This window comes from Naegleria fowleri (assembly GCF_008403515.1).
Source record: "Naegleria fowleri strain ATCC 30894 chromosome Unknown tig17, whole genome shotgun sequence".
Classification (NCBI taxonomy): domain Eukaryota; phylum Heterolobosea; class Eutetramitea; order Acrasida; family Naegleriidae; genus Naegleria; species Naegleria fowleri.
In genome coordinates, this window is record NW_025407949.1 from 141,778 (window position 1) to 161,156 (window position 19,379).

Below are 19,379 nucleotides of genomic sequence, written 5' to 3' on the forward strand. Positions count from 1 at the left end.
AACTAGAAGTGAAGTCCCTTAATTCAATCACCTCCAAATGGATCTCTTTGGATCACCAAGATGATGAAATTGAAGATTTTTGTGCGTTCTGAACTATTAACGTGTAAAGCCTGTATTTCATTGTGATGATCTTATCAGTAACGTGTAACGGTTGGTTTTTGGCGGTTTCATCAACAACAAAAAATAGCATGATCGATACCGTAGAAAATTGAGTGCTGCTCCATTCATCATCATCATCGTGTATCAGTGTTTCATATATAATTGTTTCATCATTATCAATTTTTAAACGTAAAAAATCAACACTTTCTATTGGCAATTTATTCCATCACCCTGTGCAAATTGGATCGGAAAAGAAGGTTTTTTTGGATTGTGAAAAATTTATATTATTCTGTTTTCAACATCGTAGAAGATCCGATCGCAGCATCAAGAAATCAGTTTTATTTCTCAGTGATTCTGTTCATTGAGAATGTATTTTCAAAATCAATCTCCGACGAGAAACGGCAATTATTATGGAAAGAAGTATAACAATTCGCCCAGTCGATCTAATCAAGGTGGATCGTATGGATCCTACTATTCACAACAAGCATCATATCCTTATATGATGTCTTATCAACAGGGCTACTCAACAAATCCATACTCTGGCAGAACTACAACTTCATCAAGTGGTATGGATTGGATTCAACTCAGCTCAGTTGAGACATCAGAAGACAATCGAGTTGTGGTAGCTGATAATTATGATGAATGCATTTGGACTGGATCATCTAATGGCAGAATTACTGGATACCATTACCCTTCAATGGACAAATATTGCTCTTTTCGTGCATTTGAACCAAATTACGACATCAAACAAATGATTGTCCAAAAAGAACGAATTTATTCACTCTCATCAAATGGATTTTCTGTCCATTCTAGAGGTGGACTCTATAGATATAGTTTTGAAGATTCTGAATTTTTTGGGGATCAACTATTGACATTTACCTTTCACTCTGATTACACACCTGGCGGACACTCTCAAGGCAGCCGATCACAGTATTCATTGATAATGGGAGGAAATTTTACCAAATTGTTTAATTTTGATCTTAATGCTCAAAAAATTATTTCTCAGGTGGAAACAAATCAAGGAATATGTATCATGAAAACAGGTGGAAGATATGTTTGCTGTGGAGGAACTTTGGGGGAGTTGTCATTAAGAGATCCAAGAAGTTTGAAAAGTGAACACTCCTTTGAGGTTCATACTGGTACTATTAGTGATATCGCTATTAAGGATAATGTATTGGTCACATGCGGATTCAATAACAGATATGGTGAATTAACTGTTGACAACATGGTCAAAGCGTTTGATTTGAGAACACTGAGAATGTTGGGCCAAGTACATTTCCCGTTAGATCCTACTTTTTTAGGATTCCATCCACGTGTTAGTTCAATGTTACTAATTGTGTCACAAACAGGGTGCTTCCAATTCAAGGACCTACAAGCCGCATTTAATCATCAATATCAAAACAGCGATAGTCAGCTCTATCAAATAAGTCTCGATCAAAATGATAACAATCCATCATGTATACAATCATTTGACATTAGCTCTACAGGAAACATTATTACATTTGGAGATCAAAACGGTTTACTACATTTCTGGTCCAGTCAAAGTGCGTTGGATACATACAACCAAGAGGAATACAAACCACTCAATGCACATAGATTAGTGGACGAAGAAGCGATGCCTAATGATGGCACTACTCTACTCTCTGATTGGCCCAATTACTCATACCTCGTTGGCCAACATCCCCTCGAAATTCATCCTCAAATCTTGGAAAATTTGGAATACAAGAAATCAGCACCACCTGCTAAAATAACTTATGGAGTTAGTATTAACCCTGGATTAAAACGTGTCATTGATGGTTATTTAGAGAGAAAGACCTTCAGAGATTTCATTGTGACCGAGGAGAGTGGAGGGAAAAAGAAGAAAAAGACCTCCAGAGTCTTGAAGGTTATTCCTAAAGAATTTTCTCTTAATGTCGTTAAGAATAACAATAGACTACGGTTCCAAGAGTTTGACTTTTCAAAATATAACGATACCAAATTTGTGGGACTTGAAAATGGATTGGAGATTGCTTCAATACTCAATTCCTATATTCAAGTGCTCTATCACTTAGTTCCACAATTAAGAATATGCATCATGAATTTTCTCTCTGAAAAGCCAAATTGTATTTCGTCTGAACTTGGTTTTCTCTTTTCCATGATGGAACAGGCAGAAAAAGCAGAAAAGAAAGCTGTTGAAGCCACCAATTTTTATCGATTGATACAAACTTTAGATTTATCCTTTTTATGTGAAAAAAGCAACAAACAAAAGTTGTCACCTGTAGATGCCATTCAAAAATTCAATTCATTTATACTGAAACAACTCCAGAAAGAAATGAGTTCTGTTACATTTACTTATTCCATGACTTATCCTTATATATTTGCATCTCCAAATTACAACTTGAAAGGTCCCAACAGTAAGAAGCAAGTAATTGCTACAAACAATAGTAATATACAATTACTAAAAAAACAAAATAAGAGAAGACAAAGAACTATGATTGATATTCTGTTTGGAGCTGAGGTTCAATCACACAAGTATATCGATACTTCCTTTGACAACAAATTGAAAAGTATTAATCTACAATATCCCTATGACACATTTGAAGATATGCTAAAGGACTATTTGAACAATCCCACAAATAATTTGCTTACTCTGCCCAATATTTTCAATTTTACTGTACCAACAAGAGAAGAAGATATTAGATGGATCAAATCTCAACACAACAATAATGAGCTCACAAACACGGCCATTCCTTTACATTTCACAATTATTCAAACCTCTGATAAGTCTCAATGGGAGCCCTTTATCTTCAATGATGAAAAACAAAAGCAACAACAAGAATTGTATCACAATATTCAGCCATCTGAATACTATCTGAAACAGAAAAGACGACCTCCAATGTCAATTACCTATAATTTAACTGCTGTCATTATTCAAGTACGGCATCCTTTTCAAGAAAAGACTGTTAACACTAAAACACAAACGTCCACCACAAAGACCACCGATGATGATGGAAAGGATGTTTATGACACCATTGAAAATGCATGTGAAAATGGTGAACTCTCTGATGAAGATGAAAACGAAGAAGAGAATGACAGTTTATCCAAGAACTTTGATGGTCATTGTGTAGCTCTGATCAAAGTTGCAAATGAGTGGGTTTTGTTTAACGATTTTTCTATTAGTGCCCAAAAAGAAAAAGATGTCACCATTTACAGCCAAACATGGAAAACTCCAGCTCTATTGTTCTATGTTAGACAAGATATTCAAAATGTCCTTCCCACTGTGCTATATTCCAATCCAATTAACTCAAATTTAGAATTATTTAACTCTTCAGAGTTTAAGAGTGTTGTCAATTTTAATGGAGATATTGTTTCTATTGATGCGGAGTTCGTTTTAACCAAGAAAGAGCATCAAATTGATGACGGGCAGAGATTTGCATTAGGAAGAGTGAGCATAATTTCCATGGATGAAGAAATCATTTTTGACGACTATATCGCAACATCAGAAAAATATATTGAGGACTACATGACTCGATTTTCTGGATTGAAACCTGGAGATTTGGATATTGATAATACTTCAAATTCACATCATGTCACAGAGCTCAAATACACATATCTCAAACTAAGGTATCTCATGGATGTGAAGAAGGTTAAATTTATTGGACATGGCTTATCGAACGATTTCAAAATTATTAACATATTCGTTCCAAAAGAGCAAATTATTGACACTGTAGAATTATTTAGACTACCCAATCAACGCAAAATCTCTCTCCGTTTCCTTTGTAAATATTTATTACACCAAGACATTCAACAAGACACACATGACAGCGTTGAAGATGCTAGAACTGCTTTACGTCTCTATAAGAAATATACAGAGCTCAAGCAAAAGAATTCCTTTACCTCCACTCTTCAAGATATTTATAACATTGGTCGCCAAACCAATTGGCAATAATGTGTGACCACACCACGTTATTGATAATAACTTTATAAATCATAAAAAACAACAATAAAAAATTCTAAAAAGCTTAATTTTACAGCCCGAGCATGGCAGATTGATCAATATTGGTAAGGAGGATTTAAAATTGTAGCCTCAGAAATGTCATCAAAGTTGACAGGAAAATTCTTGAAATTTCGCCCTAGTGTTTGTTGAGTTTTCATAATCATTATTGAACCAAAAGACTTACCTGTGACAGGATGTATGTTGATGGAACGCTTGTTGATGCATTTAAAGTGGACATAGGATAAATCAGGTAAAACAACAAACACAGAACAAGCATCTATACTTTTCCCACAGCTTGCACACTTGTTGCCTTGTTCCTCTCCAATTATGACTCTTCTAGCATTGCCTTTTGCTAAATCAACCTTGGTCTGTACGTGCCTGATTTTGCTCATATTGTAGATGACCTGGACATTTCTTGCAACGTCGATAGACGATTGCATTGCTTGGCGAAGGAAATCTGCCACTTTGCTCACTAGCAGATCAACAGGTAAAATCTCTAACGCTTTCATTGGATCAATACTCTTTGCGTGAGTGGTGAGGATATGAATGGCAAAACTTTCATTCTTGGGAAAACCACTGTCAGGATACCAGCATATATTCAGTAAGGTCAATAATAGAGGATTGTAAATTTCCAAACAACTGGAGTCTTTTTTGAGCATATTTTTCTTGTCGTCCTTGTGATCATCGTTGATACTCTCAGCGATACCTGCTGATTGTAAATGTCTCCGCCTAATGACTTCTTTCAGTTCTTCTTCTTCTTTGTGGCGCATTTCATCGAGAATTTGCATATAACAATCAACGCAATATCTTTCTGCCCATTCAAGATCCTGAATTTTATGTACAAGCAATTTGAGGGCAGCCTGATGGTTTTGAAGCTTTCTGTACAGTATAAGTGTCTCCTCATAGAGATTTGTTTTTTGTAGTTTGCTTAGTACTCTGTACTTGTTAAATAAATTAGTGTGTTCTAGCATGTGAATTAGTCTAGCCCTAATTTGTCCTAAGAGTCCTGTTTCTTTTCCTGCCTCCAACCTCACACCAAAAGGCAAATACTTGGCTGGCTTTAAAACAATGATCGCATCAATATAATTCAAAATGAGAGAAGTATGGAATTTTTCTTCGCAATTCCTTTCAACGACAATGACATATTCAAGATAACTTCTTTCTAAATCTTTTGGATATTGTGCCAAAAACGACAAGACACGATGAGGATTAATTTTTTTCTTTCGCATTCTGGAGGTGAAAATCTTAGGATGGATTAATATATACAAAATTTGGTTGCTTGCAAATGTACGTACCTGTATTGCTGAAGTTTCGTCAGCTTCAAAAACCCAAGTTGAATATTCCATCACCAGATCTTCATCATCGATTTCTGAAAGCAGTTCAATGGACTCCTCAACACCATTGGTTACTGTGGTTGTTTCCTTACGAATACCTTGTCCAAGTCTAAATAGCGCTCAGTATCAATAAAAATAGAAGATATAATCAATTCTTACTTACTCTTTCAAAATTTGTAAAGCTTTTCGGTGTTCATTCTTGGAATAGTACAAGAATGCAAGATATCTTGCATTATCTTTGAACAAAATCTCTCCACTTTCGAGTTTTAAATGATTTTCTGATCGAAGTAATGTCTTCAACTGGCCATACTTTTTAAATTCATTTAGATACAAGTGAGCAAGGGCATAGTCAATGGCTGCCAATTGGTCGAGACCGAACTCATCAACTCTCATTTTTCTGCATTTTTCCAAGAATTCTTGCAATGCTTTTTTAGCGTTCTTTATCCTAACATCAATTTTTAAGGGAGTAGTTTCCTCTCCCTCTTGCTCCATAGCGTTTTTAACTGAAGCAGTTGATTACATGAGGCAGAGGAATATGGTTGTACTTACTCTTATCTTTCAAGTCACCTCTTGCTTTTTGAGGTAAAAAGTTGGTCTGTGGCTCAATCAAGTCGTTGAAATAAAACAAAATCTCTCTTGGATCTATTCTGCTCTTGTTAAAGTGTGCAAATGCTTCCTTAAATCTTGTTCTAAAGAAACAAGCAAAACCGGCTTGTTGTTCATACATAAACAGTTTCCCTCTCTTTTTCTTTTTTTGTGCCCTGGAAAGTTTTTTCAAACAACCCAAAAGCTTCTAATAGTCGCATCTTATCGATGAGATCTGTAATGTGCTGGTCAATTGGTTTTGGTGTCAACAGTGATACTGTTTTCTTATTAGAAATAAATACTTTTTGCATATGATCAGAGGAGATGGTAGCCTTATCATTCGCAATTGTCTCATCAAACTTTTTTTCATACATGTTATATACTTCTATACTTCCTTTAGAAATGCCAAGTAAAAACGGAAAACAAATGCTGACCACCGTTGGTGTTTCTTTCCACTGTATTCCAGAAGTTGTTCCAATAATTTTGACAAAACATCCATACATGCTGTATTCATCTGAAATGATATTTGTTAATTGCAACTTTTGTAAATCTTCATCGATCTCTCCAGTTTGGTAATTCATCATGATGTGTCTATTCTTGAAGCCTAAACATATAGTCTTCTTCATCCACTCAATACCGATAACATTATCATTGCCGGGCACCTTAATTTCTCTAACCAACTCCATTTGCTCTCTGTAATCATAGACGATCAATTTCCTTTTAATCACAGCGACCAGTTCATGCGAGTAATTTTTGTTGATGGCATAGCAATGTGTTCCTTTGGTAGCTTCCAATGTCTTTGCTCGAGTTCAGTGCGACATTATGAAAATAAATTACATGGTAACCGACCGGATCTGGAAAGTACCTACCTCTAAATGAAGCAGTGTGGTCATATCATAAACACAAACAGTATTATCAACAAGGGCAAAGAGTTTTTTGTGCGGAGGATCTATCTGAAGATTTGTAATTGCTTTCTTTGCAGAAACAAACTTCTTTTTAAAGAGAGAGACTGAATATTTCGTTCCAGTCGGGCCCACATGCTCATCAATCGTGAACATGTATAATCGGCCATCCTGACCTCCAATCCATAGATATTTATCTGTATTGACGTGGTTGATCCGTACGAAATGAGTAGGGTATGGTTGCATCCATACACATCTCGGAATTGATTCCATTTTATGAGTATGACTGAGACTTCTCAAATTCAACCAATACACATACCTGCACTCACCATTGAGGCAACCTTTGTTTCATAATCACCAAAGTCCTCAATGAGTACTGTTTTCTCCATCCTTAAATGAATGTGGGTATTTTTTTAAAAAAGGCTTTTTTGATGGCAGTCTTGGAATCATCAATAAAGAGCTTACTTTGACAATGCAACAACGTTTATTACGAATACATACCATGTGTTAAAGAATGAATAAATAAATGAGCAAGGTAATTAGGAAGGAGAGGCCAAACTGGAATCCTTTGAAAAGTTGACCCATTCTTGTAGTTCTCACTACCATAGCTATTGGTTTTCCATCGTCGATAAGTTTAAGTATAGTATGCTTCTTAATTTCTTTTTGTGGAGCTGATGCTGTTGGTTGAGAAGAGGTTGAGTTTGTTGTGGTGGAGTTTGTAGAAGCCTCGCTTGGTACAGATATCTTGTCGACATAACAATACTTGTACCTCCAGGTGTAGGTGTGAAGAGCTCTTGAAATGTCATCTGAAGACTTAATATCATGCAAGTAAATGTAAAAAGGATCTTTGAGTTGGAGGAATGAATATGGGTGGACCATGATTTTCAGGACTGCCTGAAGAGAGACGCCACCAAATTTGTCCAAATTAGTCACTTCTTTTTTCACTCGAGTCAAACCAGCAAGTTGCTTCTCGAAATTCTTTTCATCAATTTCGAAAAACTTAATGCAATCCTTGTTGTGGTGCAATGATAGACCCGTGGCCACTAGATCTTTTAGTTCCTACTCATGATGGTGATTGAATTCCAAAAAAGAATGGATTGGTAATTTCATTATGTTTCATTCAAAAAGGATATTGTTGAATTTCCCACAAATTCCATGAGACCACCATTATTCCAACACAATAAAAAACAAACCTCAATACTTTTCGGCTTTTCTGCAAAAGGAATTGTTAATCCTCCAAAATGGAGCAAGAACTTGGCCTCAAACTCCTCTTCCTCTTCTTCCGATACCTTTGTGGTCGCTGTATATTTCGTGTTGTTATGATACGATCGGTAATGAAAGTTGAGAGTGCTATTAAACTTTTGTATCATTCCGATAGGATTTTTACAACTTGATCTTTCAACACCAAACAAATGGGTGGTCGCAGCTCTCAAACTTCCATTCCTCACCTTCAAAAAAGCAGATAATTGGAAGGCCAACGATTTGCTTGTGATTGGCAACACCACATACGAAGAAGCGACAAGATTGAAGCGTTTCATTTTTTGATGCAGCCCAGCTGACCGCATATGGCCGAGTGGTTTTTCTGGAACTGTGGCAGCCAACTGGTCCAGCGTTTGAATCCCAGGGGTTGCTGCTGTTATCGTGAGCAGTTTAAACACCTTTACTTCCGGGGTGCCTGCTAGGAAGTCACTACGTATCTTACGTTCGGCTTGTAAATAATGTACATAAAACCATCGAACAACGTTTATCATCGAATAAACCCATCCCTGAATTTTTTGATGCAGCCCAAAAAATGAGAAAACATCGCTTTCTGAGACACGGCAACACCTCATCAGCGGCAGAAAATAATCCACCCAAAGATGATCATTCATCTTCTTCTCCTAATACTAATGCTCATCAAGTAAATTCTTCTGAACATGGTAACGCCTCTCATAGATCCGAAAAGAGTAATAACGAACATTCCGTGAAAGAACATACAAATCATCATCGTAATCATGAAGCAGGAACCACATTACTTTTTGATGAGAATTGGTTTAGCAATTGGGAGAAACATAAATCACAAGCGTAAGTTGTGTATGACCAAAAAAGAAATTATTTTGATAAAATCAACATTATTTGACTTTCATTCACACCTCAGTGAAAAATACCTCTCCGAAATATTACTTTATCAAGACCCAAATTTTCCGAAACATTCGTCCATATCTCAATTCTTTTTTGTTTTACTCAATCACAAACAAAAATTAGAAGAAAGCCAAATCGTGAACTTTGTGAACACAATAGTATCCACTCATTCTAAAGAACGTTACACACTTTTAATTCCTATGGTTTTCGCGTTTGAATTGCAATGGAACAGAATCAATGAGGAGGATGAAGAACAATATACATATCTTGCCAATATCTTGACTCCCTTGTTGGATAAAGAAATTCTATCGACCGATATTTTAAAACAACTAATGAATTTTTCTGCTTTAAAAAGATGTGGATTGGATATCAAGAATATGTACATTAAAAGCAGGACGCGAGAGCTTTATACCCAAGATAGATTTAACTTGCTTCACGAAGAAAACGAGGGTTTCTCTAAACTTATTTCGATAATTATCGACAATGAAAATATGGAAATTTCAAAAATTGAACGCGTAACAAAAGAAATTGTTGAGTTGATTGGGTTTTTCAATTTAGAACCAAATCGAGTTCTTGACATTTTACTGGATGCATATGAATATAACACTGAGAACGAGTGCTATTCATCTATTATTTCATGTCTGTTCAATTCTCAACACTTAAGGCATGCCGTCGGGTTTAAGTTACTTGGCTATCACTCAAGCAAATCTACTCCAAAATCACTTTTTACAATGATTGTTCAACTTATGCGAAAGAAATTGCTTAAATTTGAAGACATTTTGGATTATCTAGGACCAAATTCCTTTGACGATTTGACTTTTAAGCACTTGGACTATGAAGGAGAGAGAAAGAAAGAATCGAGAGAATATTCTGCCGTTTCACTTGACGGAAGTATCACGGAAAAGCCCGAGCCAAGATTTGAAAGGTCATATCCAGAGTTTCAAAAGGATCAAAAATTCGGCTTTCTAATAGAATTGTTGAATTTGGATGTTATTTCCGAGGCAATAACATTATTGGACATTTTATCCAAGTTTGACCCTCATTGGAACTATGACATTGCAATTGCATGTTGTACTTCGATAGAAAAACTTATTAACCCTATTTATATCAAGCGATCCAGAGCCATGAATGGCATATCAGCTAATTTACCTGCTCTGACTCGAGAAGAAATTCAAACACTGGAAGATCTTGTCTTTCCATTGATTTATCACACAAAATACGAACTTTATCGAGATGTAAAAATACTTTCAAAGATAATACGTGTATTGAGGATGTATTTAGCAGCACCAACAACTCAGATCAATCACAATACTTTGATTGGTGTACTAACTTCTGTGCTTTCTTCACTCTGCTTTTTAGGCATGAACACTGTTATAGTTTCAGAATTTTGGGATGTATTCAAAAATGTTCCGTTTACGACTAGATATCAAGTATATGGGCTGCTGAGACAAGTTGGTTATGAACGCCAGCCCAAGCTGATGGCTCAACAGAATTTGGTTTCCAAGAATGTGAGACTGATTTTCAACCGAATCTCATTTGCCAACATCAAGACAAAAGCCAGAGAAATTCTCCAATATTCTCTAACGAACCCAATAGTAGTGTGTGACGAATTCATACGAAAATGTGAAAACTATGATAACCTAATACCGTTATGCGTTGATTCGGCACAGTACACCCCTGAACTTTTCCACGATACTATGATCTATTGCATCTTGGATCGATTTCTATCCAATGAAAGAAGTGCTATCAAGGATGATGGTATCTCCATTGCTACATGGCTATCCAATTTGGCCACTTTGTGTGGTCTTTTCTTAAGAACGTATCCCTTTACTGATATAACTCCAATGTTGAACTATTTAACACAACGTCTTAAGGAAGGGCAATGGGAATATCTGATTATTCTTACAGAAATTATCAAGCAGACATCAGGTTTAGAATACTCTGAAGAAATTTCTGAAACTCAATTGGATGCTTTAGCAGGCGGAAAGTTGATATTAACCTTAGCAGGAGGTTTTTCCCCGGTGGTAAAAGGTAGTGCTGTTGAATCAGTCATTAAGCTTAAGGATACCCTTTTGAAAACAGGAAAGGGACTCTCTCTCTTACTCCTACTTTCCAAGCTCAGCAACTATGGTATATTTCTTCATGACGATCTTCAGGAATGGAAGCATATTGCTGACTCCAAAGACATTTCTCATACCACCTATTTACTGCTCCTAAAGTTCTTGCTTAATGAGGTGAAATTTGTATTTGAAGAAGATGTTACAGGAAGTGAAAATTACTGCATCCTACCCCTGCCAAGCATTGACACTTTACGGAACGGATACAAACTGAGTCCATCTTTTGTTTTCTCCATGGCAAGATTAACAATGACCTCAATACCTTCTAATGATATCGAGCCCTTCCTTCCCAAGGAGATTTGGTCACATTTCTCTTCTGAATTCTATCAATTTTTCTGGATGAAAGAATTATCTGATATCTTTGTTCCAAGTAATTTATACAGAGATGTAGCAGCAGAAAATCCTCACTATAGAAATGCCCTTCAAAGAGAAAAGGACGAACAACAACAAAAGTATGACTCTACTCTTAAGGTCATGAAGGACTCGTGTCAACACTACTTTATTGGAAATGGAGAATTTGTGGATATGGGAATTTTACTGCAACACTGTTTTTTGCCACGTGCTTTGTTCTCAGCTGCTGATTCTTTGTATTGTGCCAAATTGGTTCATGCTTTGCACAGTATTGAAGTTCCAAAATTTTCTTTGAACTTATTCCTTCAGACGTTGTTGAGTTTTGCACCTGGCATCTTGTTGGCATGTACAGAATTTGAAGCAAGACGACTTGGCAGATTTACTCAATATCTTCTCTCATTGAGCAATCGGTGGTGTGAGAATGTTAGCGAATTTAACAAGGACATCAAAAACAAGCCTGGATCGTTTGTCTCTGTTGAAGGGCTTCCACAACTTGCGTCAATGAATGATAGCGATGAAAGTCCCTTTATCAACCTTGACCATGACACCTATCAGCGTTTCCATTTCTTGCTCATGGAAAACCTATTGAATAACTGTGTGACCTTACTACGAAGTGGGGACCATATCAAGATTAGAATAGCTCTACTGTTCTTAACTCCATTAGCAAAATTGAATGTTTTCCCATACTACAAGCGTCATTGTGACTCTCTCATTGATATTACTGACCTCTTTAAGGATCACCGAGTTGAGAATATCAAGGTACTAGCGAATACATACACCCCTCTTGTAAGAAACATTAGAAAGAAGAGTCAAGATCCAACCTTTATGAATTCCTTACTGAGAAGCACTGTCAAACCAACGAATATCAACATTCCATCCAAGAAAGACCTCTCAAATATTACACCAGTGATGATGCAACAAACACCTAATACTGCTGTCTCTGAAGAACCAGAACTGTCATCCATAACACCTCCCACCGTAGCCACAGAAGATGCCATGATTGGTGAATTTTCAGACTCCAGTAGTAATACTGGAACTGTCTCTCCACCTACTCTAACAATGACACCTGCTATCGAAGAGAAACATCTCCCTGAAGAGGAGACACAAGAAAAAAGAATTGAAGCCAAAGAGGAAGAAGAAATGCAAGATGAGGAAACAAGTGAACCCGCAACAGCCATAACTCCCTCAGAGATGCAAGACGTTGTTGAACCTGTTGATGAAACAAAGATAGAGCCACTAGAAGAGAAACCTCCAATGACCGAGACCACTGCTGCTACTTCAGCTGCAGAAACAATTGAAGAAGTGAACACAACACTTGCTGAAACTGTAAAGACTGAAGTGACTCAAGTCAGCAGCGTCGATGCTAACAATGAAGTGAAAGCTTCAGAAGAATTAACAGTTGTGACCTCAACAACTCCAAGCACCATCGCAGAGTTTGTTCAAGCGACTGCTGAAATCTCAGCTTCAAGTAAGGGATCAACCATTGCTGAGAGCCCAACTACTATGAACAGCAAATTGCAAATTAAATTGCAAAATCTCAGTAAGAGTGCACCCTCAAGCAAACAAGATAAGGTTGCAGAGTATTCCAAAGATGTAGTGAGTTTACTCATCCTACCAAAGCAAAATCCACTCAGGTTTTACAATGAGTTGAAACAACGACTCACAAAGGAAAGTAGCGATGAAAGCAAGACAAGCTCAAAAGGTGAAAACAAAGCTTCTTCCTCAAGTCAGGGCCGAGCGGACACACCTTCTTCGTCATCCAGAGATAGAGAATCGCAATCTTCCAGAAGAATTGATAGTGAGTCAAACAGAAAATACTCGTCATCGCCATCATCTCAACATGAACGAAGACTCACTCCAACATCCTCTAAGGATGTCAAGAAGGAAGAGCAAACACATGGCAAAGTAGAAAGCGCAGAAACCAGAAGAACATATGCTAGGACATCTGACAGTGGAAGTAGGAGTGGTCAATTAAGCCCATACGACAGTCGTGACTCGTACAGAAGTGACAGTAGAGGTTACAGTGATAGCTACAGCAGAGGTGATAGTAGATATAGCGAAAGTAGCCGATACAGTAGTAGCAGTGACAGACGAACTTCTTCTTCTGCAGCTCAAAGCAGTGCCAGTAGCGACAGTAGAAGGACAAGTGACAACAGAAGCGACCTCAAACGATCTGGAAATGCATCATCTTCTGACAAGAACGACCTTAAACGATCATCCAACGAAAGAGAAACCAAAACCGAGCACGAAACAGACTCCAAAAAGAAACGTTTCAACAGATAATAATAAACCTAAGGACTTAATCCCGTTATATTGCAATGTCAAATAATTAGTGAATCTTTTTGTAGGCTTCGAGCACCTTCTCCTCATCTTTTTCACCGCTGAAGGTTGTGCTCATCATTGGAAAATTGCTTCCATTCACTGCTTGTCTTTTCATCTGTTGTCGTTGGCCACAACAAATTAAATTCATTTAAAGATTCATTAGTGATATTTGAACAAGTCATGATCAAAATCATCCACAACAAGTTTAAATTTCATAAACGTCGGTATTCCCAAGTGTGTCCACAATTAATAATAATAATAATAATTAATAATTTAACCCCATTATTAATTCCGAACAAGTAGATGTTGTTGAATCATCTGGCAATCACAACAAAATTACATACAGCATCCTGTTTGACTTTAGTAAAGAAAAAGTATGGAAGAACTCCCATGAAAAAGATGGCATAAAAAGTATTCTTTGGTGTAAACTTGAAATTTCTATGGAGGTTATCACGATAATTAGCAAAAGCTTCAATCTTGGAGTCTAGATGTACTCCGGTTTCTCTTGGTCTGTCCCACATTTTTCTAATTCAAATTTCATAATATTAAATTCCATAGATGTATCGGATATACGAAATAGATTGACGATGCAATCATTGTTGATGTAAACCGATCAAGGGCCATCAATGATGATGAATCTAGAAACGCCAACGTTGGCGATGATGATAACATACCAATAATATTTTTTTTAATTAACTTTTTATGGAACAACAATAAATTTCAAGAGCAACACGTTGAACATTGATTGTTGTTCATTAAAATTGAATTTTATAGACACACTCTTTGAGATTTGTCAAAGCACTCAACTCGGGACAATTCCATTGCAAATTTTCCACTGAAGTCTGTGTCTCTTGATAAGACATTTGATAGGCAGAACTCGAAATTTTTGTCACCAGCCAAAACCTTTTCATTTGTTGACAAATAAACGAGAATTCTTCTCGGCACGTCTTGTCATACTTGGATTGATTCATGTATTCGTAAATGAGCTCAAAATATTTCTGTTCAATTCTTGAATGTTGCAAAATTTGTTTGGCACAACGATCGTCGATTGGTAATTGACTGTGTGTCATGTTGTTTTCAAAATGTTTTTTAAACAGGGAAGACACATAAATATATTCTGTCTTGTTAGCAATGAGAAAGGTTCGATCGAATGCTTCTAACAACTTGTGATCAGAATTTGACTTCTTTCCACTGCGGGTTAAAATATAATACAAACAATCGAGTTCTAATCGGTTGAATTGTTCAATGGTTGTTTTGGTTGAACATGTGAAAAAGTGTGCAATTCTCTGTAGAGATTCTCCTATGCTGTCTTTTGATCCCAAAGGCACACTATCATAGGAAAGATCTGTTTTTGAGCTCTGAAAAAGTTGATTTAAATAATCACGAAAGTATTGGTCGACAAGTGTTTTTGGAATGGCATCAAAACTCCTTCTAAAGATAATTCTTCGATCATAGAGTCTTAATCTTTTCAATTGTTCTTGAATGCTACTTTCCTGTTGATAATTGATTCCACATGCTTTAAGAAGTTCTACAATAAAATGTTGACACGAGCAAAAGAACATGGAATAGGTTTTTTCTCGATTCCATTTGGTAGCCATTTCTGACACTGTGTCAATAATTCTGTTGATTTCTTTTGCATCACTTGTCTTGTAACAAGTATATTGAAATATAATCTTATCTGAAAGGAGATTATTCATAGGAGTGGCCACCACGAGACTTCCATCACACCATTCGATTTTCGTACTTCCAATAACCAATGATAAGTGATAATGACCAAATTTGTTGCTATAGAAAATAGATGAAATTCTTCGAAATGTGACATCATTGGTATCATTTTCTGAGATTTTTGTGACCAGAATTTTCATCTTGAGCGCATTGTGTTGAGCTTTTCGTGTCATGCTTGTGAAAAATCGATGAAATTTGAAACGTTGTGGAAAGTAATGATTGCATGTTTCAAAGTTAATGAATTTCTCATTGTCCATCAATTTCTTACATCGTTGTGCTTCCCTTTCTTTTCCTCTCAATTTGAAATAATTCATATTCGATTGCCATCGTTTGAGAACCTTATTTCTCAATTGGAGAAAGTCTTTTCTTGACTCCAACATGAGTCGAGCAATTGATGATGAAGAAGAAACAAAAGATGATTCAATAGGAGAATGGTTGTTGTTAGAAATGGTTAATTGTGTGGGCATACTGCACACATACGAATCCAGGATGGGAAGCATCGACTCGGTTTCATCAGGGCTTAATTTCTCCATCCATCCGAATAGACTATATGCTTTTCGTAGATACTCTTTATAGAGCTCTTCTTGTTGTTGTTGAGATGGTCCGAGAATCTTCTCAACCACCTCCATGATGGGATCAAGAAGAGTGGTCGTCGTATGAGAACTCGATTCTTCTCTTCCCTTATTATGATTCGGATGATTCATTATGGAAGAGGAGGAAGAAGAAGAAGAAATTAAACTAGTTGGTGATTCTTGTTGTGGTTGTTGTGGTAGTATCTGTTGTTGATGATGGGATAGTGTAGGTCTAGGAGTGGTGTTAGTGATGGTAGAAGTGATGGTAGAAGTGATGGTAGTAGTTGCATTAGAAAGAGTTGATGAGGTCTTTACCGTGTTCTTCATCCTACTACTACTCATCAGGCACATCATTGGTGGTGGTGGTTGTTGATGTTGTAATAATTGATCTTCAACAACACTACTAAGAGAGGTGGTGATTCTATTGAAATCACCTGAACGTTCCTGAGGAGGATGAGGAGGAGGATGCATGGACATGAGGAGTGCTCGCAATGCATTCAGTAAATGTTCATCATCAAAGGGATGATGCATCATGGGAAAGTCCTCTCCCACATGGAAAGTACTTTCATCATCATGACCATCCTTAGGATGATCACTCACAGTGATTGTTTCATCACCAACCAACATGGAAGCATTTTCTCCGTCGTATTGATGTTGATGAGAAGGTCGTGATGGTGGTGATGTTGGTATTGAGGCAGTGGTGTCAGTGGTGTCAGTGGTGGCTTTATCATTGTTGGAATGTTGTTGTTCCTCAGAGAAAGTGAGTGATGGATCCAAATGTAGAGTGCCATTCACGAGAAATTCATTAAATTTCACACCATCGATACCCAATTCACAAATGTTGTGAATGAATTCCAAAAACGATTCATCCACATTTCTCTCGAGTGCAAATTTAAAAGTATAAAATACTAGAAAGCACACTTCTTGAGTTGAAATATTGAGTAGATTGTTTCGTTCTCGAATTTCTGACATTTTGACCATTCCTCGAATTTCCATCAAGACAGTGATGAGAATTTTCTCCAAATTGAACTTGGAAATGTTGTCAATGAATTCTTGTCGTTGAAAATCAGTGACATCGAACGAAAGTAATTGAGAATCAATGAATGACAACCACTTTTTGCCATGTAATTCCATCATTCCTCTTGCTTGTTCGATGGCTATACTTGCATCTTCTTTGGAAATGCTATATTTCATTAAAACGTCATCCGACTCCAGTTGTGAAATAATATTTTGAATATAGATTTCATAATTTTCGCAATTATTCAATGATGTGACAACTGCACAGTTGCCATTTGAGAGATGTGAGTGTTTGTTTTCATGATGATGATTGTAAACAGTTTCGGACGAAGCAGTGCTCGATGATAAAGACATGTTTTTGTTCGGTTCGGATTCCTCTTCTTGCAGCACATCTCGAGAACCTCGAGAGATGGCTCTCGAATTGAAATGTTTATTTCCCATGTTGGATGATGAGTCGAAAGAACTCTAAATTTCAGAAGAGGAATGCTGTCAAGATTGCACTAGTTCTTGCCTGGTGAGTAAAGGATTTTCGGTTTGATTTTTTTGAAACGTGACATCACGGCTGTTCAACGAAAATGTAAAAAGCAATTCATTTCTAATTTGTTTTCGTAAATGAGAATTCACAGACCATGAAAATTAATTTCATAAGGATGCAGAGAGCTGGGTATACAATATCGTATGAGAATCACCACGGCACTGCAAAACGAGAAAAACAAACAACAATTCCATTAAGGTTGTTGATACTCGAATACTGCCATGATCATTAACATGTTGCATTTCAACTAATTTTCCAACTATTCGACTGGAATTCTCCTTCAATGTTTCCGTTTCTATTTCGCAAAACATTAAGTCTGAATATCCTTCTTTGGTTGTTCAATAATTACAGGTGTAAAAGAAGGTGGAGTAAATGCCTTTGCATTGGCATTCAATTTGAAGGAGAGAATACTCTCGGGTATCTTTTGATTCTTTGCACCATGACTATTTGGTGATGGAAAGAATGGTTGTTGTTGTTGTTGTTGTTGTTGAATGGAGGTGCTCTGATTTCCCGAGTAATTTTGTTGAGAGTATCTCTTGGGTGTTGGTGAAACGACCCTTGGAGGACCATGTGCTTCTTTCCCATGTGGTGATGATTTCTTTTGTTGTCGAGTTGTGTTATGATTATTGCCGCTACCACTATGAGATGATGATGATTGCACTTCTTGATCGGGATTCATCATTGACTTTTTCATAGGAGGATGAGGAGGAACCGACTTGTTCTGTTTGTTGGCGTTCTTCTTCTTGTGCTTTGGCTGGTTGGTGGAGTGATCTTCAGCGCTTGGGACTTGTTTGTTCTGTTGCTGTTGCTGCTGTTGAGCATCTTCAGAGCGAGCAGAAGCAAGAGAAGAGCTCTTCTCATCTGGTGCTGTCTTAATATTATTATGGTTGTTGCTTTCATTGCTACTCGTAGCACCACCCACTTTGACATAGAGTACACGCTGACCCTTTCTGGGCTGATTCAACTTTGGTGGTGATGAGGCATGAGGAGCCGTAGAACGTTCGCTTCTTTCATTGTTACTTTTAGATGATGCCTCCTCTTGTTGTTGTTCTGTTGAGAGTTGGGATTGTTTCTTTTTCTTCTTTCTTTTCTTTTTCATGGAGGATGATGGTGCTTGGTTCGTTTCTTGCTCGACCTCTACGTATTGAATATCGTCATCGTCATCATGATGAGGCTTTTCCGTTAACTTTTTGTGGGAAGGTTTGTTATTGGTGCGTAAGGATGACTTGTTGGAGGCACGATTACCATTGTTGTTGGAGGAGCGATGAGATGAAGATCCCTGGTTGGAATTGACATTGGAGGGACTCACCCGATCATCTTCATCAGGATCAAAGCTTTGATCGCTGGCATATTCCACATCGTGTGAATATTCATCGGTGTCGAGAATGTTTTTTCTTCGTTCCATGTTCTTCGCGTGAATACTTTATGAAATAATAATTAATTGTAGTCGTACTCAAAACTATGACGATACTTCATGAATGATAGTCGACAAAAGAGGACGAGATAGCCGTTACAAATAATTTTTTAACGCATGCAGATTCTTCACGAGGAGCATGCATAACAACACCGTATTGATGAAGTAAAGTTATTGGACATTGCAATGAAAATTGAATGTGAAGCATTAGTAGTGTAACGGTATCATACCAGCCTTCCAAGCTGGTGACCCGGGTTCGACTCCCGGCTAATGCAAACTTTTGTTCGGTTTCCCATTTCTTTCGTTTTT

At 37.1% G+C, this 19,379-nt stretch overlaps 7 protein-coding genes across 7 annotated transcripts; 2 read left to right on the plus strand and 5 right to left on the minus strand.

Moving 5' to 3' along the window:
* Positions 1-466: 466 nt before the first annotated feature.
* Positions 467-4,027, plus strand: FDP41_013115 (uncharacterized protein; the record flags this gene model as incomplete). The annotated part of the gene is made up of 1 exon (XM_044703710.1): positions 467-4,027. The coding sequence occupies one exon, from the start codon at positions 467-469 to the stop codon at positions 4,025-4,027; it is 3,561 nt and encodes a 1,186-aa protein (XP_044565345.1).
* Positions 4,028-4,131: 104 nt separating this feature from the next.
* Positions 4,132-7,285, minus strand: FDP41_013116 (uncharacterized protein; the record flags this gene model as incomplete). Its single annotated transcript, XM_044703711.1, has 7 exons — positions 4,132-4,211; positions 4,260-5,518; positions 5,573-5,912; positions 5,959-6,004; positions 6,135-6,791; positions 6,864-7,093; positions 7,216-7,285. 7 exons carry the CDS (start codon positions 7,283-7,285, stop codon positions 4,132-4,134), a joined length of 2,682 nt encoding a protein of 893 aa, XP_044565346.1.
* A 118-nt stretch (positions 7,286-7,403) lies between these two features.
* On the minus strand, positions 7,404-8,434 carry FDP41_013117 (uncharacterized protein; the record flags this gene model as incomplete). The annotated part of the gene is made up of 2 exons (XM_044703712.1): positions 7,404-7,955; positions 8,090-8,434. The coding sequence occupies 2 exons, from the start codon at positions 8,432-8,434 to the stop codon at positions 7,404-7,406; spliced, it is 897 nt and encodes a 298-aa protein (XP_044565347.1).
* A 254-nt stretch (positions 8,435-8,688) lies between these two features.
* On the plus strand, positions 8,689-13,768 carry FDP41_013118 (uncharacterized protein; the record flags this gene model as incomplete). The annotated part of the gene is made up of 2 exons (XM_044703713.1): positions 8,689-8,960; positions 9,034-13,768. 2 exons carry the CDS (start codon positions 8,689-8,691, stop codon positions 13,766-13,768), a joined length of 5,007 nt encoding a protein of 1,668 aa, XP_044565348.1.
* Positions 13,769-13,814: 46 nt separating this feature from the next.
* Positions 13,815-14,328, minus strand: FDP41_013119 (uncharacterized protein; the record flags this gene model as incomplete). The annotated part of the gene is made up of 2 exons (XM_044703714.1): positions 13,815-13,922; positions 14,152-14,328. 2 exons carry the CDS (start codon positions 14,326-14,328, stop codon positions 13,815-13,817), a joined length of 285 nt encoding a protein of 94 aa, XP_044565349.1.
* Positions 14,329-14,562: 234 nt separating this feature from the next.
* Positions 14,563-17,475, minus strand: FDP41_013120 (uncharacterized protein; the record flags this gene model as incomplete). Its single annotated transcript, XM_044703716.1, has 1 exon — positions 14,563-17,475. The coding sequence occupies one exon, from the start codon at positions 17,473-17,475 to the stop codon at positions 14,563-14,565; it is 2,913 nt and encodes a 970-aa protein (XP_044565350.1).
* Positions 17,476-17,966: 491 nt separating this feature from the next.
* On the minus strand, positions 17,967-19,061 carry FDP41_013121 (uncharacterized protein; the record flags this gene model as incomplete). Its single annotated transcript, XM_044703717.1, has 1 exon — positions 17,967-19,061. One exon carries the CDS (start codon positions 19,059-19,061, stop codon positions 17,967-17,969), a length of 1,095 nt encoding a protein of 364 aa, XP_044565351.1.
* Positions 19,062-19,379: the final 318 nt, after the last annotated feature.